At 40.3% G+C, this 27,619-nt stretch overlaps 1 protein-coding gene across 14 annotated transcripts in view; it reads left to right on the forward strand.

Annotated features, from left to right (window-relative positions):
* Positions 1-6,824: 6,824 nt before the first annotated feature.
* sox5 (SRY-box transcription factor 5) overlaps positions 6,825-27,619 on the forward strand; it is a 104,227-nt gene continuing 83,432 nt past the window's right edge. For all 14 annotated transcript variants that reach the window (XM_047389771.1, XM_047389758.1, XM_047389759.1 and 11 more), the window contains exons 1-2: positions 6,825-6,929; positions 18,279-18,474. In XM_047389771.1, coding sequence (XP_047245727.1) covers positions 6,853-6,929; positions 18,279-18,474 — 273 coding nt within the window. In that variant the 5' untranslated portion in view covers positions 6,825-6,852. The remainder of the gene's footprint in view (positions 6,930-18,278; positions 18,475-27,619) is intronic.

The raw sequence follows: 27,619 nt of genomic DNA on the forward strand, positions 1-27,619 counted from the left end.
AACAGCCTCAAGATCTCTTCACTCACTTCAGCCTCTTTGTTGAAGTTCTCACTTGAGCGCACCCAGTCCCCTTAATCACGCAGCAGTCCAGCCTTTCGAAACCCGTTGGTGATTTTCCATGTTGATGAGGGTCAATATAAATGTCTGATTTACAATACCGGTAATTTAATTGTGAATGTGCTCTTGATTTATCGCACAAGTTTATTGTACTTCTTTGAACTATTCATCAATTTGATTGATCTACTGTTACCAGGCAAAATGTTTTTGGCGGCATAAAAACATGCATTAGCCGCACCGTTGTATAAGCCGCAGGGTTCAAAGTGTGTGAAAAAAGTAGCGGCTTATAATCCGGAATTTATGGTATGTGCTCAGAAGGAATGGTCTGATTTGACTGTAATATGGTGACCATGCAGAGACCAGAAATGAACAGGCAGCTAGTGCAATTAGGCAAGAACAGGGGTTATCTGGTCTCTCTTGTTAGCCCTGGTTAGAAGCCTTGCCGCCATATTCTGCAAAGTCTGAAGGCAACCAAGACATTCCTTATTTAAGAGTTAGAAAACTGTTGCAGATAAAAGCATGGATTATCATTTCTAGTTAAGTGTTTGATACAAACAGCTTAGAGATGTTTCTTAGTTTATAAAAACTGTTTCTAACAAGATGCTTACAGTGAGTCTCAAGAGACAAAGTGTTGTCAAAGAAAACACCCACATTCATGACATCTTTCACAGAAGCAAATAAAAGTTAATGCAGTTTGTACAAGTCAGACATTTTAGATGAACAGTACAACTCTATATCATCAGCATATAGGTAATAAGACACATTTTTATAGCTTTTGACGACATTACCTAAGAGATCCCTGTGGTATGCAACAAGACAGAGTAGCTGTTTCTGAAAACAGGTCAATGATAAAAACAGTGAGAGATATCTCATTAAGATATGATTGAACCACTTCAGAACAACACCAGAAAAGCCAAATAAGTCCTTACTCAACTCAAGTCTATTTATCAAAATATCGTAACTCACAGTGTGGAATGCAGAGGAAAGAGCCACTAAAGCAAAACAGTGTACTCTCTGGAGTCACCTGACATCAACAGCTGTAACCGGTGTTGTGTACTTTTTTGATTATGTGTACGTTTTTTCTTTAAAGCTGTACGATTGTAAGGCTCTGTTTAGTATAGCTGAAATAAAGGTGTTTCCTAGCATTGCCTTTATCTAAAGCTGTAATCTTGATTGTTAAATTATTACTACAGAGGAACCATATTTGCATTTTAGTTACATTTATAGCTTTTGAAATATTCAAGATGCTAAATCTTGAAAAAAAAAAAAAAAAGAAAACTCCACATTTAATGTCATACCTGAAAGCCATCTTTCACAGCAGTAGCATAATCTTACAGTACACAAAATCCTCCAGTTCTGTAACAGTGCCTGGTGAAGATTTATTTTTTCATTTCCTTTACAATAGTAATTAAATCAATAAAAATATCTGGGACCTTTTTCGGTCCCGTTTACCACACTTCACGTTGTCTTAAACTTTAGTTATTGCTCTGACTATAAATATGGGCAAGTTTTAGCAAGTAGTTAATTGATTTATTGAGATCAGCAAATACCTGGCTTGCTTGAATGACACGTTATGCTGCAGTTGAAGATTAATTTGTTTTAATCCGATAGGGTCTGTAAAAAATATTACTTTAAATCTACATTCTTGACTCAACTGAGGTACCAAAAACACATAATGTTTGAGGTATCACCAGTGCATTTAAACACACCTACTTTATACCTTAAGACATGACTGACTTTATATGCCTCACTTGTGTGTGTTGCACTGTGTGTGTGTGTTAAAGTAGCGTGGCAGCCCGTCAGCTCTGCTTTCCTCTGAGATCTCCAGAACAATAGCTGGATTGGCCATATGTGTGACACACAGACCACACACCCCTAATAGTGAGTGACAGCACTAAGAGCTGAAAGCAGCATGCACTGCTAACACACACACACACACAAACACATTCACGTAAAACACAGACCTGAGGACATGAAGAGTGTGGTGTACTGGTCAAGGTTTCAGTTAGGTTGCATATGTGTGCTGTTTGATGGGATTTATATTTATCTTCAGCTTCAGAGTTCAGCTGTGTTCTTGTAGGATCAAGTGTGCATGTCACTGCCTCAAGTTCAAAGGAGAAAATAAGAAATTATGTTCTTTTTTTTATTGAATACAAAAGCTAAAAATACATTTCATCTAATTCTATTTGAGCTCATGGTAACACATTTTACAGTCATATTTAAACACAGCAGAGAGAGAGAGTGACTGTATAAACTGATGGAGATTGATTACTCAAATATGTTGACATTAATGCTCTTGCAGTAATAAAATGACATTCATCTCAAGATTGTCTCAGGAGAACATGAATTCAGGTTCATTACATTACATTTGGAAAGTGGCCACAGTGTAACAAGGGTTTCCCCCCTTCACGTTCACATTCACATCAGTGTTAAATCGTAATGACAGGAACGTAATAACATGCAGAGGTCCATTATTAATTCTGTTAAATGCATTAGAAATGCTATTTAGGAGATTTATAAGCATCAAAGCATGCACAGAACCATACAGCTAAAACATATATGGTTGGTGACACAGAGCGAAGGAACTATGATTGGCATCTTTAACTCCCCTATTTTACATCTATTTCTATATTTCCACAAAAAAAGCATTCAACGCCTTAACTGAAAGAAAAGAATTTAACAAATAATATAAAAAGCAACATAGCTGACCTTTTTAGATGGCATTCTTAGGAATTCAGCAGCCTTTGGCGGTATTGAAAGGTTTCAACCTCAGGATACCTTAATATTAATCTTGTTTCAAGGCTTGTTTCACATCCACTGTTCTGCTGCTTTATTCTGTTAGCATATCCAATCATGTGAAAAGCATGATGTGTATCAAAGTTGAGCACAAAACGGCTTTGCTTTGCTAACACGCTGGAACCAAAGGGACAGTGAAAGAGGAAGGAACAACACAAGTTAACCAATTAAGCACGGGTTAGTCTGAGGCATCGCTAGAGATAACATAAACCTTTACAATTATGCACCCAGTAAATGTATGTGTTTATTATGAGATTGCTCTGCTAACCTTTTTGTAAAGTTTATGTACTACATACATGAAAATGAATATTAACCTGACAACAGCTGACAATGTTCTCAACTACTTTACAATGGTGCAGCTAAGAGGCAGTGACAGACTGCATATAGACTGATATAAAAACAGCCAGATTTTTTTTAAACAGCTCCCTCCATTTGTCTTAAAAGTTTAGCCTCATTTATTATGCTCACTTTATCAACAGTCCCATCTCCTACGAATACCCAATGTCACACATTCTGTTGCCCTTTCATCTCTGTTTTGGGTGTGTCTTATTTAAGGCACGAGGAACCAAAATGTAAAAGAGATCAGTGTCTTAAACAGAATGCTGTCAGTTTAATAGATTGATAAGGCCAGATAAAAGGTTTCATAGAAAAGCCAATACATTGCATATACACACTGTGTGTATATATGTAAGTCAGTGGTTATCAAACTTTAGAGCCAGAGCTACTCTTAGAGGAAGAATATTTGCCATGACACCCCGCCATAGCATATAATTTTCATCAAATGCAAAATAAAATCAAAATTTAGTACATTTCTTCAAATTATCTATGCCATTTAATTACTTATTTTTGTTTTCTCTTTTTATGTGACTTTTGGTGATTTTTGACAGCTTTTTTATGTCCAGTTTCTGCGTTAGTAGGGTTGTGAACGTACACTAAATTCCAGTTCAGTACATACCTTGGTTTTGAAGTCACATTACGGTATTTTCAGTACACATTGATCAAGAGAACACATTCTTCTTTTACGTTATTCAACAGTGGACTTGAGTTTATTATGTTTTCGGACTTGGAAAACGGTTCAATTATATCCAATTAATTAAGAATAAGCAGGTAAAGCCAAGGGCTGGATAGATTATACCACCTGTCTGAATGTTCATATTTGGATGTGTGCACGCAAGGCAGAGAAAGAAAGAGAGTGGGGGTATCTTCCACTGTACTCATGTCTGTGTGTGTGTGTTCTTGTACTTGTTGCTGAGTGAGAACCATTTTTCGTATTTTTATCACAAAGTGAGGACATTTTGACAAAGTGAGGACATTTTCCTGGTCCTCACTTTTTCAAATTCCTTTCTTGGGACAGGGGTTCGGTTTAGGACTAGGGTATGAATTGAGTTATTGTTAGGGTTAGGGTTAGGTATTAACTGGTTAGGGTTAGTGTTAGGGTTAGAGTTAGGCACTAAAAATCAAGGAAAATGAATGGAACTCAATGGAAGTAACCGAAAAGTCCTCATAAAGATAGTAAAACACGGATGTGTGTGTGTGTAAGTGTGTGTGTGCGGTGTGCACTCCAGTCCCAGAGGTTTGCTGTGATGCTCTCAGTTCATGTGCTACAGTAAGTGTCCGCTTGCCTCCTTCACCAGTGTTGCTTCTTCATCATATTTCCCCCTCAGACTTTTGTTCCTCTTATTCTTATTTTCCTGTAGAACTCACTAATTTGTAAGTCATTAAAATTGCCAAGGTTTTCATTTAGGAACGTTTGAATGAGAGTGCATTGATATTTTGAAATAAAAAAGTTTTTATCACTTTTGTTTTGATTTATAGACAATCCAGTTTACAAATTGTCCCTGAATGAATCCCTGAATCCTAAAAGTTCAGCTATTGGGATATTCTTTTTCCTCAGAGGGAATGCAGTTGACACATCTGCTGACGTGCAGCAATTTAGACTGGTTGAATGCTACTACAGGCAGCAGGATTTGGACCTGAGCTATATTTTTCTGCAGTACCAGTGGTGTTTGTAGCTATTCCTTGCAAATTCTAGCTTTAAATTGTTTCAGGTGAGTAATTAAGTTTAAAAAAAACTTTTCATTCAGTTCCTTTGTTCTTTCTACATTATCGCTGAAGCTTAATAAGAAACCAATGGTAGACCTTAGTTATAGGCTGGAGTTCACACTGTGTTTTGTTTTAGCTTTCTGCACACAAACATGGTGCATGTTTTCAGCTTTAAAACAATACTATTTATTTGGTACATATGCATGCCAAACCAAAAGGGCTGTACAGGAAACTTCCAGTATGTATTCATGTGTCGTTACATCCCTGTTCATCAGTGTATTGCCTCAAAATCTGTTTAAAGTTGTTTGTCCAGCATAATGCTACAAAAGCCAACGAATCACCCTGAAACTTGGATCTTTGTGTCAGCTCATCTTGTTTACCCCATGAGAAACTGAAAGGTATTCCAGCAGACTTCGATGCCCGCGATGAAATAAGTTGTCCTGGCGTGTTTTCTTTTCCTTGGTGTGTTCTTGGTGGATGTGGTCATTGCTGAAGTTTCAAGATGTCCGATTATTCTCATGTCCTGCCACTCCCTTTCTGCTGCTAATGAATCCATCCGTATGTTGTACATGATCTCTGGAGAAAGTTTGTGGCTACAGGACTATGTCCCAAGTGAATAGTTCTCCTTTCTTCTTCCGTAGCATTTACAGTCAAAGTTACGTATCTTCTCCATTTCACTGACTCTGTTTTCCTCAAATGTTGTGATAGCAATAGCTTCTGATATCTTACGTTCTAGCTCCTCAGCCACCAGTCCAAAGCGTTCTTCGTCATCTTCGTCTTGGGTTGAAGACAGCTGCAAACTAGGAATGTTCATCTTCATCTTCCGCTTCATCTCCTTCTGATTCAGAATCTGAAGAGAGTCCGGCGGCGGCAGTACTGCTGAACATGTACTCCCACAGCGAAGCGCTGTAATAGCTGCAATTCAGTTCGTTTGCAACACGTTGAGCTTGGTCCATCGTGAAGAAACACGTTATTTTTCATAGGAGCTGTTAAGTAGCCACGAGGTTTCTTGAAGCATGCTGGTTATTGGTCGACAAGCAGAACAAAAGCCAGCGCGGAGCCAAACAAAACCGCTACAGAAATAAGCTGAGGCTTTTCCCCTCCCCAAAATGTAAACACGAGCTGGCTGAGTTTTAGGCTGAAAACAAGCTGAGTTTAAACATAAAATTTACCATTTTAAAACCTCCGAAACTGTCATTTAAATAATTGAGTGGATACTTCATAATTTCAACTTGAACATTTTGCAATAAAACAAAAATCACCATTTTCTCAGAAATTGACGGTTTTTCCTCATTTTCTCCGTTTGTGCTCTGCCAACTTGTTCCTGGTTTTCCCGTGGCGCGTCACAATTATTCTAGCCATCAGCTGTCTAGCATCATGACCCTCTATGACACTGGATGAAGGCTACTAGGCAGAAATACTATTTTTGTTTTTTCAGGAATTGTTTTTAGCATTTTTTTAAAAACATATTTCAGTGACATTCCTGGTGTTTTTATAAAAAACAAATGCAGGAGTTTGAAAGGAAACACCTCTGGCCATTTACTTTAAAGTGTGTGAAAACCATGTTAGGGAGGAAAAAAGGATGAAGGATGAACCTGAGGAAGGGGGCAGCACTGCTGTGCATTTACATTGATGGGCTGACAGGCCCTCTGGTCTAGTAGACCCTCCCATTTGCTTGCACTCTCTCTCCCTCTCATCAGAGCAAGGGAGAGTCTGCTGCTGGCCCTTTAAGAGCTGAGCCCAGATCTCACAGTTTACAGTGAGGGAGGGAGAAGAGGAGGGACAGAGGCTGAGAGAAAGACAGAGAGGGAGGGTGTGAGGCTGGAAGTGTGTGAGCAGAGAGAGAGAGAGTGAAAGAGAGAAGCAGCAGTGTGTGTGAGAGGGTGAAGGATCACTTCTATCCCGTCTTGTTTTGGGAGACTAACGTTGTCCGTCTGAGCGTGGTGGGACTGTTTTATGTTGTTGTTGTCGAGAGAGACGGACCCTTACTCCAGCATGCTCACTGAGCCTGAGCTACCTCAGGAGTGTAACAGGTACGTGAGGCGTTCTGCCGTTCACACACACACGCACTCACTCACATGTAGAGGACAGAGAAAGAAAAGTGGACAGAGGTCCAGAGTGGAAAATTCAAAGATAGAAAGAAGAAAACGTGTAAAGTGTGTGAAAACAAGACTCACTGTGTGTGCGTTAAGTAACTGTCTCAGCGGAGTTTGACACTGAGTGTGACTGAGACGAAATGTTAAGAGAGTTGATGATTCACTTCTATCCTTTTAGTTAAGATAACATGCAAAGCTAGTGCAAATAGAGCAATATATGTTTGAGGATGTTTGTTGAAGCTTCAGTGACAGAGATGACTCCCCTGCCAACCCATCTGCCATCCCCCTTTACTCCTTTCTATCTGTCCTGACTAAAACTTCTGCTCATTCAAATAAATTCTTCTATAGACGAAACTGCAAAAACAGCGCAGCCACAAGTCTGAAAAGAGAGGCATAATGTGTCGGTCAGTGTGTGATCATCTCCTCTCATCATCTTATCTTCGCTTCTCACCACAACTTTATTTACTTCTGCTTCCCTGTCAGCCCTCATACGTCTCCTTCTGTAACAGCCTGATATATTTAGGTGAAATCAGACACTCCAAAGTGCATGTAAATGCTCCACTAAATCAAACTTCAGTTTTTTTAATCAGGATTTAAAATGCCTCTTCTCGAAATTTATTTTGGGGTTTTGTTTTAATCCAAATTCAATGCATGAAAAAAAAACCTGTTAATCCTGTTCTCAATCTGTACGCTCTTCTTGTTGTTATGCCGTATGCTAATATTAATCTCACTGTGCTCCTCTGTTGTTTGTGCAGGCCTGCCTTCATTTAGAGGTGTGAACCCTCTAACCTTGCGCTGTCAACACGAGTGGCTTTCGCCCATGCAATAATGCTTGTTTGATCCTAATGCTGCGAGAGGCAGATTATGTTCTAATACGCCACATTTTAATTCTAACTCACACATATCATAACGTGGGTAACACTGCTCTCTTCTCTCTCCCTCTTGAAGTTTGTTGCATTAAAGTAAATGTTTTTGCCCTGATGATACTAATCTTTTGTTCTGAAACAAACTAAGGTCGGCAGGATGGATTGTGGGGGGATTTTCTGGGGGCCACACTTGAATTTAAAGCACATTTAGAAGTGTCAAAAATGTGTTTTTAATAAACTGTTCAATCCTTGCAAAGTGGTCGAGGGTAGAGAGAGAGGGGGAAAGATAACAACAGCTAGAAGGAATTAAACATTTAAAGGATTACACAAAAAAGCAGAATGTATGGAGATAAACGCGGGGATTACAATGACTTAGGAGGAGAGCGCTTAAAACTCTTGCTTTCCAGTAATGCACTCCATCACTGCGGCTCCGGACGTGTTTCAGAGTGTCTGCATGTTCATATTTGGATGTGTGCACGCAAGGCAGAGAAAGAGAGAAAGTGGGGGTATCTTCCACTGTACTCGTGTGTGTGTGTGTGTGTGTGTGTGTATGTGTGTGTGTGTGCGTGTGTGTGTGCACTCCAGTCCCAGAGGTTTGCTGTGATGCTCTCAGTTCATGTGCTACAGTAAGTGTCCGCTTGCCTCCTTCACCAGTGTTGCTTCTTCATCATATTTCCTTCTCAGACTTTTGTTCCTCTTATTCTTATTTTCCTGTAGAACTCACTAATTTGTAAGTGCAGTTTGACAGTGTAGGAAATATTTTCTTTATATCTAATAAATTATTTTTGATTTGAAGAGTGAAAAGAAAAATTTTAATTCATCATATATAATTTTTATACATTTTCTGGTTTTAACTTTAATAGTTAAAAATATTTTTTCTTGTAGTTGGTATTTTGTCATTTAAGAAAAAAAATTATTTCATAGATTTCTGGTTGTCCTGCTTTGTTACAGAACTTTAACACAAGGTTAAAGTAAGTCAGATCTGCAAGTAGGGCCTCGTGTCTTGCACCGAAACACAAAAGCAGGAAGAAAAGCAACCAAAACAGAAATGGGGGGGAGAAAATTATTTTTAAAAAGTTAGATTTGAAATTGTAGCCGTAGGTGGATGAGAGAGATGAAGGGGAACGGATGATGTGGTCAAACTGACACATTCCTCACCAGCAGACAGAAGAAGCAGGTTTTTACAAAAAAGTGAGAGTGCTAGAGATAAAGTGAAAAGATGGGTGGGTGGGCATGGGGGTTTAGGAGGAGGAGAGGAAGAGGTCTCTGTCAGGGTGGTGTTAAGGCGGTGGTGGATTTTCACACCCCTCCATTTGTCCCCTTAGTTTCTCGGTGTGTGTGTCAACAGTGGACATGTCAGCACTTTGAATAGTTTAAGCAGGACACACTCGGATACAATCTGACATCAGAGCGCTGTTAAGAGCCTGGAGGAATTGTCTGGATTTCACTGACATGAAAAGTCTCATTATTAGTAATTAAAATGTAGCCTCGGAGATGGAAGTTAATTTCATCGGCTTCCATAAAGTGCTGTGACAGCTGCAGCTTTATTTGCCTGAAACATTTGAAACAAAAACAGACAATTAGCCATTCATAAAGTAAGAAGCATTGTTATATATATGATTAAACAGCATTAGGATGATTAATATTGTTAATAAAATGCTGTGTAAAGGATATAAAAAAGTGAAATTATTTCACTTGTTGCGTTAACATTATTTGTAGTCCAGATTTATTTATATAAAACGTCTCTAGTTTTTGTCCGTTAACTTTTCAAATTTTAGTTTTGCATGTTATGAGAAATGTCCATTTTTAATGGTGCTTTTGCAGCTGTTAATCACTTGTTTTTGATTTGAATGAGCAGTTCTGCTTTCAGCTGAAGTGTTGCGGTCCTTCATCTAAAAGTGGGGGGTAAAATTAAAGCGGTTTGGGGGGAAGACAGAATTTGTGAGAGTGGAGTAATTGAGCAGAATGTCCGTGCTCTGCAAACTAATTTGCTGTTCTCCTCTTCTCCTGTGGCCCTGTCTCAGCCTCCCCCCACCTTCTGTTTCTCCCCCATCCACCGCCACCACCACCTCGGATTGGAGTCCATTGTCTGGGCCATATTGTCTATCCCCAGAGAGCCTTGATAACCGTGTCTCCATCCGTGGAGCAATGGGGTGAAGGGGGGTATCAGAAAGAAAGAAGGACAGACGGTAAAATACCAAAGGAGAATGCTAAAGTGCCCCGGCCCAGTTGAATCAGCTGACCTCTGGGGGTTTCTGCACAGGCTGCATTTGTTCTTCTCGTTGCGGTTGGTTCTATATAGGAGAGGACAGGATGAAAGAAAGCGAGAGTGATGAGAAGAACTTCAGAGTGTCATAAGTGATCGGAAAGGAGAAGGAAAGTGTGTGAGTGCAGACAAAGGTCCCCCCCCAGGCTAACTAGAGTCAGGTCATATGACACAGGGTCATTGGGTTGAGGTCAAATGTCAGCTGGGTGAATTCCAGTGTCAGCAGAACAGGGAAACGCCAACAGTGCCCATTCAGAATGGGCCAGGTACGGGCATCAAGATATACGGAGGCTTTCAGAAGTTTCAAAAAGTAACTAAATGTTTCCATCATACTGTTCCTACCTTTTCAAATGCCGTTAATCAGATGCCAGAGAAAGTAACAGGAGTACCACTAGCTGTGTAGAGAAATGGGTAATTCATTGTTGCACCTCCCACACCTGTTGCTGAGCCTGGCTGAAAGAAGGCTAGACTTTTTTGTTTGCCTAAAAGAAAGACAAATTTGTCTTTTTGGAAGAGCTTCAGGTCATAAAAAACCCAAACACTTGTGGTTCCTAAATTGAAGAAGCTTCACCCATCACTTAAATTACTGTAATGCTGCTTTAAAACTACAGTTGGAAAGCTAGAAGGAGCATGTCTGAAAAGCTGCTGACTGCAGGCAATCTATTGTAGTTTTGCTAAAAACTATGTATTAGAATCATATTAATAGCCAAACTTTATAGATGTAGTAATCATCCTAATATTTTAGCAGAAGTAGTAATAATTTTTTGCTTTAAATAAAACTGATTGGGTTATGCTTGTATTTTTTTTCAGTTTTGTGCAAACACCATGAAACTGTGGTATTGTTATTCAAGGTTACTTTACAGTGAGAATCTTATACTGGTACCATATATTCCTTACACTGTCCACGCTCTCATCCTCTCCTCCTCCTTCCATTTCTTCATCCATCCTGCTTGTATTACACTGATGCCAGTCACAGAAAATCCTCCAGTGTTAGGATCTGGGAGCACTACAACGAAACCACTGACTCCCCAGGTAGTGAGGGAGAAAAACGCCAGGACAGTTTGGGGCGAGGTGGGAGACAAGGTGCGGGACACTAGAAAAGAATCAGCCTGTGTGTGTGTGTTAGGGATTGGCATTTATCTTATGGTACATCGTGATAGTGGAAACGTTCTTATGATAAATTCCATTTAATGATGTTTGAAAACCCCAAAAACTGACAATAATGTTGGGATTATTTTAACTATTTTCTCCACTGTTGGTTCCATTTGAGCATCAATAAATGTAAATAAATAAAAAATATATAATAAATACAGTTACTGTGTGCAGTTTTGTGATAAAAATCACACTGTGTCACTGGTGAACTGAAGAAGCCTATCTGAAGATGTGTATATTTTTAAGTGTTTGTTGGGCTTTAACAGCAGTAAGATGTAGTCAAAGCCATACAGTTGCCTAATAAATGAAAAGGTGTAAATACCTTTTCATCATCACTATTATTGTTATCACAATAAATACCACAAAATATCATAATTACAATGTTAAGTTAATATCGCCCAACCCTAGTGTGTCTGCGTGTCTCTGCTTTGGAAGGGCAGGCCAAGTCGCTGAAAGTGAGACAAATGCCGCAACTTCTTTATGGATTGCTTAACAAATGCGCCACAAACAGAGGCCCAGCTCAACAATGGTAAAAACACCGTCCCCTCACTCAATAAACATTATCCCTCTCGCGAAACACCAGGGGATCCGGGTCACCGTCCGCCGGATGCACTTTCTCCTCTGTACCCCTTTCCTCCCCCATTGTTGTCTTTCTGCCTCTTATTTCTCTTTTTATAAAGCAACACTTGAGTTTTTCCCACGAGCTGCTTAGGCTTTGAGAGCCAGACAGCAGTGTGCAGCAGACTTTCTTCCATTTCTCCCTCATGCTCTCTTTGCCAGAATGCCAGCGACAGTCGTGATGTCCACTGACTCAATGTTAAGGCATAAATATAACGTCCAAAGTATGAGGAAAGTATGAGGAGAGATGACTAAAGCTTTGGGTGGATGAGCAGAGCAGAGAAAGAGAAGATGGTTTTCCCAGAGGCCACATGAGTTAGCCCCACATGAGTTAGCCTCCGTCTTCTGCTTTCCAAAACGCATGACTTTTTCTCCCCTGCATGCATGGATGCATGCATGCATTTGAGTGTGTGTGTGTGTGTGTGTGTGTGTGTGTGTGTGTGTGAGTCTGTGTGTGATTAACAGCGGTGACATTAGGGTGTGTGTTATTGCCTTTTGTGGTTAAGCTGGACAGGAAGCACGGTTCGGGCCGCCGGCCGGCGATTTAGGGCACCACACAGAGGCTGCTTTGTGTTTGTGAGGCTGAGTGTGTGTCTGCACCTCTGTGGGAGTGTCTGTGTGTGACCATGAGTGTTATGCGGACATTTTATAGCTTTTACTTCATCTCTGATTAGCAGAAAATGTACACTCGGTGGTGATTGTAGTTTTCTTCGAGATTCTGAAAGTTTTTAAACTTAGAATTATTAAAAATAAGTAAATGCCTGTTTCAACAGTTTGAAGAAACAGACAGAAACAGGTTCCCACCTAATTTGAATTTGTATCTGAGCTTTTCCTACCCGCTACTCTTCCCCCTCTTCAAAAGAACAATCTATAAATAGATAGTAAGAAATATCCTTAACAGTCTGCCTAGAGGGGGGAATGAGAGAAAAAAAAAATATCAGGGATGGAGAGAGATTCTTACAAACAGCTGATTGCGTGAAGAGAGGCCACAGACAGTTAGACAACCCCACAGATGATGGAGAGGAAAATAAATATTGGAATAAGTTTAGCAGAGAGAAGCAGGAGAGTAACAGAGAGAAGCAGGATAGAAAAAGATAGAGATTTTCTTTTCGTTTTAAAGCTAAAAGAGAAGCAGAGGAGGGGAAAATGACTGCAATAAACTGGTCATAGCAGGAGGAAACATTTGTTTAAATTCCTGCCTGAGGTGTCATATAGATGTAAATGCAACGGTTGGCTCCTCGAAGGCAAAAGGCACCCTGGACGCCTTATCTGAAAAGGCACATTCCGCTCAACTATTCTTGATATCCCTTTCCAATTTCCCTGAGATAAATTTCAAAAGATGGCTCACATTTCCACATGGATAGACCCACACCTGAGTGACAGTTCTTAGTACGCAATAGATTTATTTTTTTAAAGCCTTTCTGCCATTTAAGCACAGACGATGGAAGGAATTGACTTTTTTGATGCATAGAACAATGGGTGTTAATTTAAAAAGAAGCGGCACACACACATACGAAACCACACACACGCTCCACTGTGGAATTCTCCAGAGGAGGCTCCCACGCTCCCTAAAAGCTTGTTCTGAGTAGAGGAGTTAACAAGAGCAGTTACCACTGTGATTATGTTAGCAGCCAGACACACTGAGCAAAAGACGTGTGTGTGCGTGTGAGACATTTCTGCAATGATTGCGTCTTTTTTTCCCCCTCAATGATGCTTAAACAAATATTTGTCCCCGTTCTGCCTAATTCATTTGAAAAGTATGTTTTCCTTGACATCTCTTCGTTCTGCTGCTCTCAGACACACTTGTGTGTGTGTGTGTGTGTGTGTGTGTGTGTGTGTGTGTGTGTGTGTCTTGCCAACATGAAGTATGTGCGTTGATTAAAGTGAGCAGCGGCCAAGAGAATGTTAACCACCACTGATGGCGATTACTCGGGCCGTTAATGGACGTCCGTCGCTGTCCGATTAGTGACTTAGCGGCGGACGACATATGTGATACGAGAGGGACTTAGTTGAGGAGCCACTAATCATCAAAAAGCCAAGGGAAGTGGCGCTCTAATCTCAGCTTAGCGCTCTCACCGTGTGCACTATTCTATGTGTGTGTATGGTGTAACAATTTATTTGGAGCTTTTTTTATTGCAGAAAAAAAAATCTAAATTATGCAAATATTCAGCAATTATAACCTGAACAACTATGCCGATTTATCAGCTTAATAAAGAATCACCGGTTTTATCTTAGTAAATCGTCACATCATGCTTTCTCTACAGGCCTCCATCACTGTGACAGGCCTGCCAAACTTTAAATGAAGTAGCCGGCGTAACCTGCACACCCGCTGTGCCCAATTGTGTAGTAATTCCACTTCAAAGGCAAATGAGGAGCAAGAAGGGGGGATGATGGGGTGTTACAGCCAGAGAGGAGCTGTGAAAGGCCTCAGCGTTTCTAGTCATCCACCTCTGAAGAGGTTGTGGCATTGCTGTTTGGGAGACGGGTGGGCAAATGGCAAGAGAAGGGGAAGAAGAGAAAAAAAGAAACAAAATGTGATGGCGTGAAATGTTTGCCACATGAGAGAATTAAGTCATCTGTGGTAGTGATGGTCCGGTATCTTATTCTAAGATGTATTACATGAGCTAACTACTTCTATTTAAAACAGAAAAGCCCCCATTATTCCATCTGCTGCTAAAATATCATGGCATGTTGATTTCTACAGTTGTAATAATGTTGTCTATTTAATTTTGATACATAGAGCAAGCAAAAATATTTATACCCAGGTTTTTAAGTGAGCCATTCAGCTGTTTCTAGAGTAAAACTGGCACTAGCAACCTAACATAGGTAGGTAGGGAAGGGTCAGAGCCTTGTTTCATCCAGCTGACTAGAAAGTGTAGCAACTGATGGGGGGGAGTGCAGCCAAGAATATTATAATTTTTCTGATTTTCTGCTCTTTACACAGAGTGCCTTAGAAACTTATATTGAGTAAAGCCCCCAACTAGTTTCAAAGCAGCGTTATGTAAGGAAAAGTGATGAGGGGTGCTCCTTTCCACACAAAACCAGAAATATTAAGAAGCCACATTTCTCTTTCTTTTAAGCTAGTGAAATGTGTATTAGCCTTTCTTCAGCAGGCAAACCAGCCCCACGCAGCAGCAGCTAGGGGAGGGGCAAATCTGTGTTTCTCAGTGCTTTGTACTTTAGTTGGAGAAAACTCCAGTCAGTCTGGCATTTTCTCTGGCATCTCACCGGTCTTGAAACCCTAACTTTTCAAACTTTGGTGCCTATAATCACTAAAAATACTAGTTTCCACATTATGAATGTCTCTTTTTTTATGTATTTCTTAACAGCTGAATTTGTCTTTCTTGTAAGCAAAGGCAAAGTGTTATAGTCTTTTTTCAGGATGCTAACCAGCTGTGTACAGCAACAGGTGAGGGAGGCGTTGTGCCGCTTTACTCTTTGCTGTAAAAAGCCGGAGAAACCTCATGTCACTTCTGTACTTTCTCTAGCTTCCTATGAAAGGACTTTGCCCCAAGGAACAGTATGACAGGAAATTTTTGCAGCTTTGAAACCATAATGTTTTAAACCTTGACGCTAGTAGCCGGTTCTTGCCTGGTCTATATTCTTGTATTTTTTTGCGTTAGTTAATGTTTAACTCTGGATTCCCAGTCCATTTGGATAAGCCGGGGGAGCTACTGTGGTTTGATGATAGATTGTACATTTATAAAATCCAAATTAAAAGACTCCCTCATTTGCAGAGTAATTTTCTGTAGCAAAGGTGAGTAATTCTAAGGAAGGTTGGAGAATTTAAAATTGACCTAAGGTCTGTGTGTCAGCGCTTGGCCAGACAGAGGTGCGTACACGGGTACAAGGGGCTGTGTGTTTGTGTTCTGTACAAAAGGCCTTAGTGTGAGAGAGTGAAAGGAGGTAAAGTAAACAGGTAGTGATGAAGACAGACTAGCAGTGTTCAGGCCTCTGTTCTGTGTGAGCCCACTTGTGTGTGTGTGAGTGCCGCGTGGCTCAAAAGGCAGTTTGTACAGCTGGGTCTGCCACTTGCATTGAACGTTGTGTGAAATGCCACATAGCAAAGGCGCCAGCACAGGCGCTCTTTACAACCCAAGTATCATAACTGTTTTTGCAAGTCAGTTTCAGTTTTCATATCAATCAGATTTAGAGATAGTGCTTTGATTGTCATCAAGACAAAACAAATCACCAGTGGCCATTTATGGCTGCGGTTTTTGCTGAGCTAAGTAGAGTATCCAGCAGAGATAAAGAACACAGCTGTTCCTGTTGGTGTGTTTTCTTGCTGTTCTTGTGCTTTTTTTGGACATACTGTCCTTTATGAGAGCAATTACTTCAAGTTCAGCATCAAGATTCTATCAATGTAGAATCAATATTCCTCTAGACAATAAAGAAATAAACATTTTGGTTTAGGAGTAAAGGTTTGGATTGTCTTATCAGTTTTCTGATTAAAGCTGCAACCCAGACTCTTTCTGTAAAATTAATCAAGTCACTTCTAATGTGGTTTGTCACATCTCGGTTTTTCTATACGTTTTCATAATTTGTTGTAAATCGTTACATAATCAAGAGAAATATCTACTCTCCCAAAACAAAGCACACATACATGTGACATCGCATAAGGAATAAAGTAGTTAATCAGTGCCTGTTTGTGTGCATCTTTTGTTGTTTGTTTCCCTTTATTCAAATGTTTTTATTTGTAATCCTCCTTCAAAATTGTTTATTAAAGCCAGTTATAAGATTCGTTCTTGTACCTCTTGTGATGTTATAAACACAAATGCAAAGAGTGCATAACTAGCATTAGTTTTTTTTCTTGTCTGTCAACATTTTGCTTCATAAAATATGTTTAGATTTGTAATCTGACAAAATTGGATAAAGTTTTAGGAATATCAATACTTTTGCATGAGCACGTACCTTTTTTGTTCTTCCAAAACTTGACATTTTAACAGTAACCAGTTCTTGCAATATCTAAAATAAAAAAAATACAATTTGTAAATTTTCATAAATTATTAGATGTTCTGTGTCATCTATGAAACTGCAGTTAAAGTCTCCCAGAACATTTTCTTTCTAGTTTTGCTGCAGTGAATTTTATTTAAGTTTTACTCTAACTCTTCCCAGATATGATAAAGTTCTGCTTTACATCGTCTCCATTGAGCAGCACTCAATATTGTTTGCGTTTCCACTGTCATAACGTAAATAAGCAATGAATTAGGGGCAGGGCTGCTCCCAGGAACAATGCCAGATGTACAGTCCAGAGGAAATCCAATAGAGTCAAGAGTGTAATCAGTTTACTGGAGACAAGCGGGGAGCACCGGGAAGAATTTGAGTGAGAAAGGCAGAGAAGGATGACAGAGCCAATAAGAGACCGGCACAGTATGAATGCAGGATAGAGACGTGTGAAGATGAGTGAAAAATAGCTTGTTAATTCAAAGGGAAATAAAGAATTAAAGGAGTTTGAGGGGTGAGCGCCTGTTGCTTATTACATGTTTTTGCCGCTTCCCAACACAATCAGAGTCCCTCCGTTCCCTGTCATGTGTTGGCTCTGCACGGCTGAGCGTTAGCAGCCTATTACCCAGGGTCATAGTCGCAGTGGCTTCAAGGCTGACAAGTGCATCTGAAAGCACTCAGGCGATGCTGAGAACCACATTAAATTCTATTATTGCCGCATAGTCAATTCATCCCTATTCAGCTGAAGTACAGGGAGGCAAATTTACCTTGTGAGAGACAGAGTTCATCTAATAGATCTGGCTTTATATCCTTTCCCTCTTTTCAAGGAAACAAAGCCACAGTAACAAATTCAAACAGCAGGGCTGTCATGTTGCCAGCTATTTTCCTCCAGTTCCTCTATTGTCCACAGGTTTTCATAAATACATATTATTGTCACAGTGCATGCTGCCCTCAATCCTTTTTCTCCCTCTCTTCTACAACCTGTGTTTCAATGTGAAAAGACCTATTGTCAAGACGTGGTCATTCCCTCCACAATGCCGCTGCAACATGGGTTGCCTTTTGCTGTAATGGCCCTGTCGTTTGGAAAAGTAAATGTTGAATGGCCCCCATGCGAAACGTACTGTAAGAGCAGGTTTGAAGGTGTGCCAGGCAATTGGCTGATCCCAAGCTGACTGAAGGGAATTTATTGCAGTCGGAAGAACACAGAAGAGAAGAACTTGGAGCAGGTTGAGACCGTTGTTGGAGCTAGAAACAGAAGACAACAGGGCTAAAAATTAATCTTTTATGGCACCATTTGGGAGTTTATGAAAACTATTTTATCTACAGGAACTAGCTCCATCTTACAGTTGTCTGCCTCTAATATCCTTTTTTGAACATTGCTCACTCTTTCTCCTGTTTGTCCTCCTCTCCCTTGTCTTTCTATCTCCTACTCTTTTCCAGGATGTCTTCCAAGCGACCAGCCTCTCCATATGGGGGGACAGATGGAGAGGTAACCATGGCAACCAGCAGACAGAGAGTGGAGGACGAGGAGAGCGAGGGACTGGGCGGTGTCATCCACCTCCCCCTGGCCTCCTACTGTGGAAAGGTGTCCCCTCGCTCGCCCCCCAGCCGCCACTTGGACAGCCCCCCCAGCACGGTAAAGACACCAGCAGGGTTTTAGGTCTAGTCTTGCTTGTCGTCTCTCGGGAGGTTAAGTGCGCACCCATGGGAGATGGAGGCATCAAAAGGTGACCTTGGTGAATGCCGTTTTTTCATAGGCCGTAGTCCTTATAATCAGGTTGTTTCTATCTGTATTGGTGTTTAAGGGACTTTGGGTGGAACCTAAACTCTTGGACACACACCTCAGATCATACCACATAAATGTGGTGCTGGAGGAAAATGTAGCCTTCTGTATTTTATAAGGGCTTCCTCAGTGAGCAGAAAACAGAAAAATAATAAGTCATAAACTTGGAAAAATGTTTTCATTTGTGGATCTCTTCAGCTAGAAATGAACTTCCCTGACCTTGCATGTTTGTCATCTTTTAAAACAACTCTATATTAAAAAGAGATTCATTTTTGAGCAATTTCCTATTAACCATTCGCATATAATGGGCAAAGGATTGTTGATTTCAGAAACGTGTTGGACTTTTAGGATGTTGTTTACATTGCCCTACGCATATTTACTGCTCAAACACCAGCATGAAGGAAAAGCACATGCCTCTGTCACAATTCACACAGAGACGTAAAAAGGAAGAAACGGACCATTTCTGTTGGTAAACAGCAGTTTGAACCTGGGAGCTGATTTTAATTAGAGGATAAAGTTTTAGGCTACTCTTGCGATGCAGTTATTTCATTTTTCCCAAACCTTCCTTTATGTCTGTTTGATGTACAGTTGAGTGACTACAAAAAGTGAACCTGGCAGCAGGTATTGGCCTGTATCAAGGTATGGCCAAATTTTAATCAAGCTCTTAAAAGCAATATGAATGTCCATCAAACTGTTCCGATGGTTTAAAATGTTTTTAATAAGATGCCAAAAGATGTCAGTGTGCAGCACTGCCCCTCCCCCAACTGGTTACTGTGCATGAGCTGGTCAGCTGGCTCAAAGAAGGCCACAGCACTTTCCTATTAGACAAATTCAGTCAATAAAAACATGGAGAGTCATTGTGACTCTTATTAAAGTAACAGTGTTTTAAAACTACCCCTGGCAACTCATGAATGCCATATCTGTTAATCCGCCAAATGCAGGCTGGCTACTCCAGCAGACAGCCCAACTTATTAGCCAGCTTAAATGAGTTTGTTATACTCATAGTGTTACGCTATAAAGAACAGAAGGCAAAACAGAATATTACTCTGTGCAGTACTTGAACACACTTAAATTGGGTCAGTCTATATTTTCCCTGTCTATGTATCAAAATAACTATAAATAAAGGTTATAACATTATCAACTTTTCTAATAATTATCTTATGTTATCAGCAACATGAATATTTTTTATTGGATCATGTTATACATTTACTTTTTACATTTCAGGTTTTTGTGTTCATACTGTTACACAGAATTTACTCTATTTCAGTACATGCCCATGCATGAACACAAGTAAATAGAGTTGATATTAGCTGCAGTCCGCTGCTTAAGACATTTTGTTCTTAGCTTGCTTACTGTAGTTTTAACCTAGAATTGGCCTAATAAGAGTGATAGCTGGTGCTTCTTTACTACTCCATGTTTGTAATGTGCAAATATTCCCACAGAGCTTTGTCTGTCTTGAAAGTGGTGAAAGAAAATCAGCCAGCTGTCTGGTAGTGCACAGCAATCAGTGGGGGAAGGATGGTTGAGGACTATTCCTTGCTCCACACTGGCAGAGAGAATGCCTTTCACTTCTGCAGTTTGTCTGGTATGTCAAAAAAGGGTTTAGGCTATCGACTCAGTATGAAGGAAAACTTAAGTGGCTTTTGAAGCTACGGATTTTAAAAACCTGGTATACCTTGATACTGAAAACCAGCCCATTCTTCATTGTGTGACTGTAAGACAGTAACCCGGTCAGTGAATCATTTTCTTGAGAAGAAGTCTCCTGTTGAATGGTGTATGTATGGTTGTGTTTTGTACATCCTTTTTGTTTCTTCTGATGGATGTAACGTTTTTTGTATGTACTGATATACTGGAAATATTATCTGAAGTATATGTGAATAAGCAGCAACACTGTACATCAACTTATATATGATTCAGTTTTAATTCATGACAGATTTTTCCCTCTGCATTCTGAGTTACTGACAGTTGCGGGTTCACAAAAGTGAATGCATGATCTTTAAGTTCATTTAAAATACAGTACATGGTGAAAAACCAAACCTCTTCGTGACATTCATTGTGCACTAACTTTACCACCATTTGCCAAACACACACCTTGTCACACACTTAGATAACGACCATCAACCTTTCCCCCCCATCCTGACAATAAACACTTGCATGCAATAAAACAATAAACTGTGTTTAGGAGTTATAATGGAAAGCTAATTCTGTAATTAGCCCTCTGATTAGGCTCACAGGCCCCTCCCTGGCTGCATGGACTCTGCATGTGTGGCAGGTGTTGACTGTAAACCAAAGTTCTGGCCTAGGGAGGAACACTGCACACACACACTGGGTTATCTGTAACTGTTGAGGACAGCAATTAGATTAATCCAGGTTCATTTAGTTTGAGTGTATACACAGTTGGTCTTATCTCTGTTTTCCTCAGGTGATTAAAAAGAGGAAAATTTCTAAATATTCGCATTCAGTGGGACACACAACCGCTTTATTACTGAATGGCAGAGGAGAAGCAGTTGATGTGGAGAGTTGGGTAGCAGTGGGGGCTTATCCGACTGCCTGCATATGTTTTTAAGTGTGTTTGTAATTTTTTAAGAGGGCAAAGGAAGTTAACAGTGCCAATCCCTTCTCTGCTAACTGTCAGTGGAGAGGAGTGAGGAGGAATTGGAATTGAAAGCGAGTAGAGATTTACAAAGTGACGGGGGGGGGGTTGTCGACGCAACCATGAGGGATGGGGATGAGGGTCTCATAAAGCGGTTGTCGTAAGTGGTGGGGGCAGTGAACGGCTCATCCGCCACTGGTTGACTTGTAAGTGAGGCAGCAGTGGGACAGCAAGAGGGGGGGGGGGATTGAGATTACAGCTTTATCTTGTCATGGTGAATTAGCACGGTGGTGAAGATGCTCTCAGCTACACATTGACCTCTTCATTCTGCCTGCCTGTTCACCTTTGGCTGCAGCTGCTTTACCTGCCCAGTGCTACACACACACTAAGGCATATTTTAAAACGCTTTAACAGTGTTGGATAATGGCATTTAAAAGATGTTTTCAACACAAACCCTGGACTTTATGGAAAAATGTGCTGCCCAGTGTGGTTCGCAACTAAATATAAGAGGGATGAGCTGGTTTCCAATATTATGCTATAGCTACCAAAGTTTTCAAAAATTACGATCCAAAACCACTGAAATACGACGGCAAACTTTCTACATGGTTTAATTCCTTTAATGAGATGCCAGAGAAAGGTACTGGAGTTTTCTCTGGTTTGAAGCAGAGTAGCACAGGGCTGCCCCTTCCCCACTTGTTACTGTATGCTGCCAATCAGCTGGCTTAGAAAAAGCTACTCAACTCCTCCCTCATTTACACATGCAGCAAATTAAGGCTTTATGTAGGCATTTCTGGTTGCCAAAAAAAACTGTCATGGGCCAGTTACCAGTATCGAGGTACAGAAAGGTTTTGAAAACACTTTGTCATACTGTTCATCTTGTATAAACTCCACTTCTCCAGCAATATGGATCATAAAGTAGCACAAGGTAGCCCCTCCCCCACCTGTTGCTGCACACTGCTAGTGAGCTGGCTAAAAGGCTAATAGACTTTTGTCTCACCTACAAGAAAGACGAACACAGACAGTCAAAGGTGGAAATGAAAGGAGCCCCATCTATTACCTAAATTGAGGTACTGCCATTTTAAAACATACAGTTGGCAAGCAATGAGATATGTGTCTGTTAAGCATTTGGCTTAAATATATTGCCTAAATCTCTGCCTACATGTTGCTGCGCAAGCAGATCAACTGGCTGAAAGATAGCTCAATTGACTTGAATTTTCTGTTGCTTAAGAGTCAGACAAATGTGACTTCTTGAAAATATTTCCCTTCGCAAAAGCATAAGACAGTCATGATGTGGAAACTAAAACCCATCAGATTTTAAATGAAAGCAGAGAGGCCCTGTTTATGCATCTTTTTTGCTTTAAATACTTGTGTACATTCTGTAAATCATGGTATCTTGCCATTAAAATTTCTTACTGGCCTTCACTTAGAATGCAGTTTAGGTACAGAAAAGGTGGACTCTGATGATTACTTTAGTATCTTATTAAGGTCAACCAATCAGCACAGTGCCCAGATGTAATGCAAATGTACTGATAAAGACAAAAAAGACCTATTTAAAAAAAACTTATTTAAAACCAATAACTATTGTACCAAAATAATCCCAGAGGGCAGCTACAGATGTGAGGTTTTTACATATTGTTCCTTTCCCTTCTTTCTTTTCATTCGTTTTATGTTTATGTTTGCAAAAAATTGTTTTCACATCAGGCAGAAGCAAGCATCTTCTTTCATAAACGTGCTAATGGATGAACACAAATTATTTCATTAACAGCCGAGACGCCCGCTTACACCACCGAGAACTATAACGATCTTTCAACGAGCATTATTTCTTATTCAAACGCTCTTTCCTCTCTTTTTTCTATCATTTCAATGTGTGATTACATGTGTGTGTGTGCGCGTGTGTGTTCATGTGAGTGTGACAGATTTTATATAGCTATTGAGCAGTCTTGAGACACAGTGGTCACACTTAATTTCTCATGCCAGTGATGCACTAATGAATCAACACACACTTGCCTGTCAACAGTGAGGGGTCGTGGTAAAATATACTAGCGTAGATTTTAGCCAAACTGCTATTTAGAATACAGCAAAAACAGCTGCCTGGCATCAGATGAAGATAATATGCAACAAGAAGAATCTGATTGAAAAGTAAAAGTTAATAGTCATTTTTTTCAGGATTCAATTTGATTTTTAAAAAATATATAAATTAATACTGGTAATACCGGTCTGCTATAAAGTAGTTTATGTGTTTACTTGTTTGTCCCAGCCCGAGGGTCCCCAAAGTCAAAACTGACGGTGTCTGTGTTTAGCCATGGCATGTAAAGGGATTTGCTGCGTGTGCGTGTGTGTGTGCGTGAGTGTGTTAGCAGCGTTTCAGAGGTTTGTTAAGTAGTCTATCATGGAGATTGGCAGCCCTGGCGCAGACCTGAGTCTCACCCCCCTGCAGGGAGCGATCAGTGACATCCTCAGTGTGTGTGTGTGTGTGTGTGTGTGTTTTAGACGAGCAGCTGTTTCCAGTTTTTCCTACTTGCCACATTGTCCATGCCTTGATCCGCAGCGACATGCCAAGCATTAAATGTTTTTTCACGCATACACCTTTCACAGCCCGAGACATGTCAGGCTGTGATTCCAAAAAAAAAAAGAAAAGAAAAAAAGAGTCAGGCAACAGAAAAAGAGGAAGGGTAGCAAGCCGAGGGAGTTTTAAAAAATAAATAACAGCAGCATATGTGCTGGATGCTGGAAAAAATAGCATTTCGATTTTTTTTTGCATCCTTTTTTGGCAAGAGTAAAGTGTTTTTAAACCAACCTCCCCTCACAGATGAGCTTAAGAAGACAAAAGTTGTTTAATTCGGTTCCATTGCAGAGGCAGTAAAAGGATAAAGAGAGTGAGGCGCAATTTTTACTTTGTTCCAGTCATTTGGAAGAGAATTGACATCTGCAAACTAAAGGCAGAACCGCCCACACTGCCAGCCTGCCACATCCAGTGCATATAAATACATATATGCAGACACACACACCTACAGGCTATGTGCACTGCCAGTGTCACACATATAGCAAGAGAAATGGCAAAAAGGCTGCTCGCACACTTGCTCTGAGAGAGGGCATGAACATTTACAGTGCTCCAAATTTCTGTTTGTACTCATGAATAAATGCATGTTGATGAGAAAAGTTTTGCAACCTGCGTTACAGCAGGAGGAAAGGAGCTCACCCCAACTGAGTGACACCCATTTACATCAGAAAATCTTCTTTTTTTATGTTTTTAAATTTGATCCTTCAGTTCGGTCTTTATGGGGGGCGTGGATTATATGCTAATGTTAAGATGCGTACAGGATCAGGTTGTCTGTCGGAGTTCGAGCTCTGATGTACCGGATCTTTGAAGGAGCCACGACTCCCCTGCTTATTCCATTTGATTGGGAAATGACCTTTATTGTTGGACGCTGCCAGATGACATTTCCCTGGCAGGTTTTCGGAAGAGCAAAGTGATCCGACAACCCTTCAACCCCCAGCTCCCCTCCTTTCCATCTCCCCTCCATATTCTTGTTCTGTTTGTTTTGTTTGCGCGACATCTTTCTCGAAAGAAAGAGTGCGGCTCTTTTAAGTAGGCGCTGGATTAGATAAATGGGATGTGACAGGTGTGACCGCTGCCTTCGAGATGCCTGCTCTCCCTCTCCCTGTGTCTCGCTCAACTTGCACCTCTCATTTCCTCTAATAACACCGCTTCTTTCTTTCTAGTTTTGGCTCTTTCTTTGAGTTTTACACGCTTATGCTCCTTCTCTTCCTTCTGTTTTGTTACATTTGGATGTCGTGCTGCTGCAATTTATAATCCCAAAGAAATCCGCTTTTAAAAGTCAGATTTTTACTAATCTGGTGTATATAGGAGAAATGGAAGCAACAAAGATAGTCAGGAGTAGCCACTTGATCAGGTGGTTGGAGGGTAAAGTCTGTTAGGGCTTTAAGATCACAAGACTCCTGTGACAAGACTGCTTTATTGATGGCTCAGCAAAAGTTAACTTAAGCTTTTTGTCATATTTAGATGCAGACACACCTCTAGTAACAATGTGTTAAAAACCCTAAAAAATGTACAAGAATTTACCCCCCCCAACATGTCTTATTTTTATGTTACGTATTACTGTTTCAGATTGTTGAAAAAAAGCAGTTCCCAAATGATGGTTTCATCATTAAGGGCTAAAAGCTACACAAATCAACCTGGACCTTTTGTGGAAAAGTAATTGCTCCCCTATACTTAATAATGACTACCATCAAGTGTTTGCATTAACTGGCAATGAGTCTTTGATGTCACTGTGGAGAAATTTTGGCCCACTCTTCTTTGCAGAATTGTGCAAATTCCACCACACTGGAAAGTGTTCAAGCATGAACATCTTTGCAAAGGTCTTTTCACACCAACTTAGTAGGTCCAGACTTTAACAAGGTCACTCCAAAACCTTAATGTTGGTCTATTTTGGATTATTGTCATTTTTGCAAAACCTCTTTCTGATTTTTGAATCATAAACATTGACCTTACCTGTGGTAAGCGAGGATTGCAGAGTTGTGACCTCCTAGATTAGTCTTGGATGCTCCTCTGGAGCAACAGTTGTAGGCCGGTCACTAAACGGTAGGTACATTTTCGTGGAATTGTACTTTTATTGCATCTCAGACAGAAGCATTTGGAAAAATCGTACTGCCGTTTTTTTTTTTTTCGCTCAGTCTCAACCTCACTCTTAGTTTTATCTCACAATAGCACACATTTACATTTGTGATGGTAGGATAGAAAGATCACTTTTCTGGCATAATTTCCAAACAACCAGTTTGTAGATGCTATCTACATGGTTCCAAACAACCATGTAGATGCTATCTACCATTAGATAGCATCTAATGGATGTCGTGGAGATGTGATGCCACCTTTTTCTATTGTTCTACAACAGTGAGTTTGGGGATTTTTATATCTTTTACCATCCAGTTCACTGTCTGTGGTGGCAAACAAATATGACCAGCCTAGTGGTCAGTGGTTTACATTTAACATATAAATAGCAAAAATGCTTCAGTTACATTTATGTTAAAATAATTTAAATTTAAGCTTTTACACATTCTTAGCAGGAGTACCAACAAGTTTTCTGTACATCACAAACAACTTCTGCATCTTTATAGTCGTGGTCACAAGAACATCAAGGAGAGAATGGGTGAATTATTGAGTGTGCCGACTTATTCTGAGTGTGGAAACACAATGAGCTGAAGTGAGAGAGTCACTGAGGTGTGGAAAATGCCAAGTGATAATGCTCTTCTGGACCTTGCATATCGAGCTGGGCTATGAACAATGAAAGCATTGTCAATATTGAAAGCCTATGAGAAAAGAAAAAATACTTATTTTTTAAATGGGATCACTTCTCTAAATATTTTTTTCTTTAAGAAATATAAGATATAAAACTCTGAGGTTAGCCTGGATGACCTCATATTTGACTGTGATCCACCTGCTCTAGGTTAATGATTAGTTAATACACAAAACGATATTTAATATACCTGGAATGCCTGTGCACACAAACAAACAGAGGTACTAAACTGTGTATGTGTGCCGCTGTTTCAGGTGGCATGCCTTATACTGTAGCAAGATTAGCCAAAGATTAACCCTGTGGACCATTGACCCTCGTGCTCACAAAGAGCTGAGCTGACAGACTGGCTGGCTGATTGACTTACTGACTCATTTGTTGTTGGAATTTCACAGCACACCTTTGCGTGTGAGAGTTGAAGAGGGAGAAAGCTTCATTTGTGTATTGTTCTCAGCATTTACAGCACATGCTTTAGAAAACGACATTGTTCTTTATTTGAGTGTGTTTGATGGTGTCCTCCCTGATCGTGTCACTGTTAATTGGCCTGAGCCAGTGTTAAGTCCATAATGCCGGCTGTAGAAACAAACACAGGTTTTACAGGGCCAAAGATTAACCTGCTAGAAGTTACTTACTGTATCCTTCACCTGCCGTCGTTTGGTTCAGTGTCATCAACAAGGCCTTGCTGTTCATAGTGCCTTAACCTTTTCACATTTTGGCAAGTTACAGCCACAAACCGAAATGTGTGTAAAAATTTAATATGAGAAAACAAAACAAAGTTGTGCCTAATTATGAAGTGCAGGGAAAATAATAGTAAAATTATAGTAAAAAAGGTCATTGTTCTGCTGGTCTTAGGTCTTCTGCAGCCTCTAACAGGTTTTCTTCCAGGACTGACCTCCATACATCTACTCATCAACTCTGAGCAGCTTCCCTTCACACAAAGGGGTTTTGTTGTATGCTAAAAAATGAATTTGTGTCTGAACTGACCAGAGCAGGCACGGCGCTGATGGTGTAGGGGTTAAGCGTGCAACCTTATATGGAGACTACAGTCCGCAATGCGGCTATCCCGGGTTTGAGTCCCGGGCCCGGCGACATT

The sequence above is a fragment of the Girardinichthys multiradiatus genome, chromosome 17, assembly GCF_021462225.1.
Source record: "Girardinichthys multiradiatus isolate DD_20200921_A chromosome 17, DD_fGirMul_XY1, whole genome shotgun sequence".
Taxonomy (NCBI): domain Eukaryota; kingdom Metazoa; phylum Chordata; class Actinopteri; order Cyprinodontiformes; family Goodeidae; genus Girardinichthys; species Girardinichthys multiradiatus.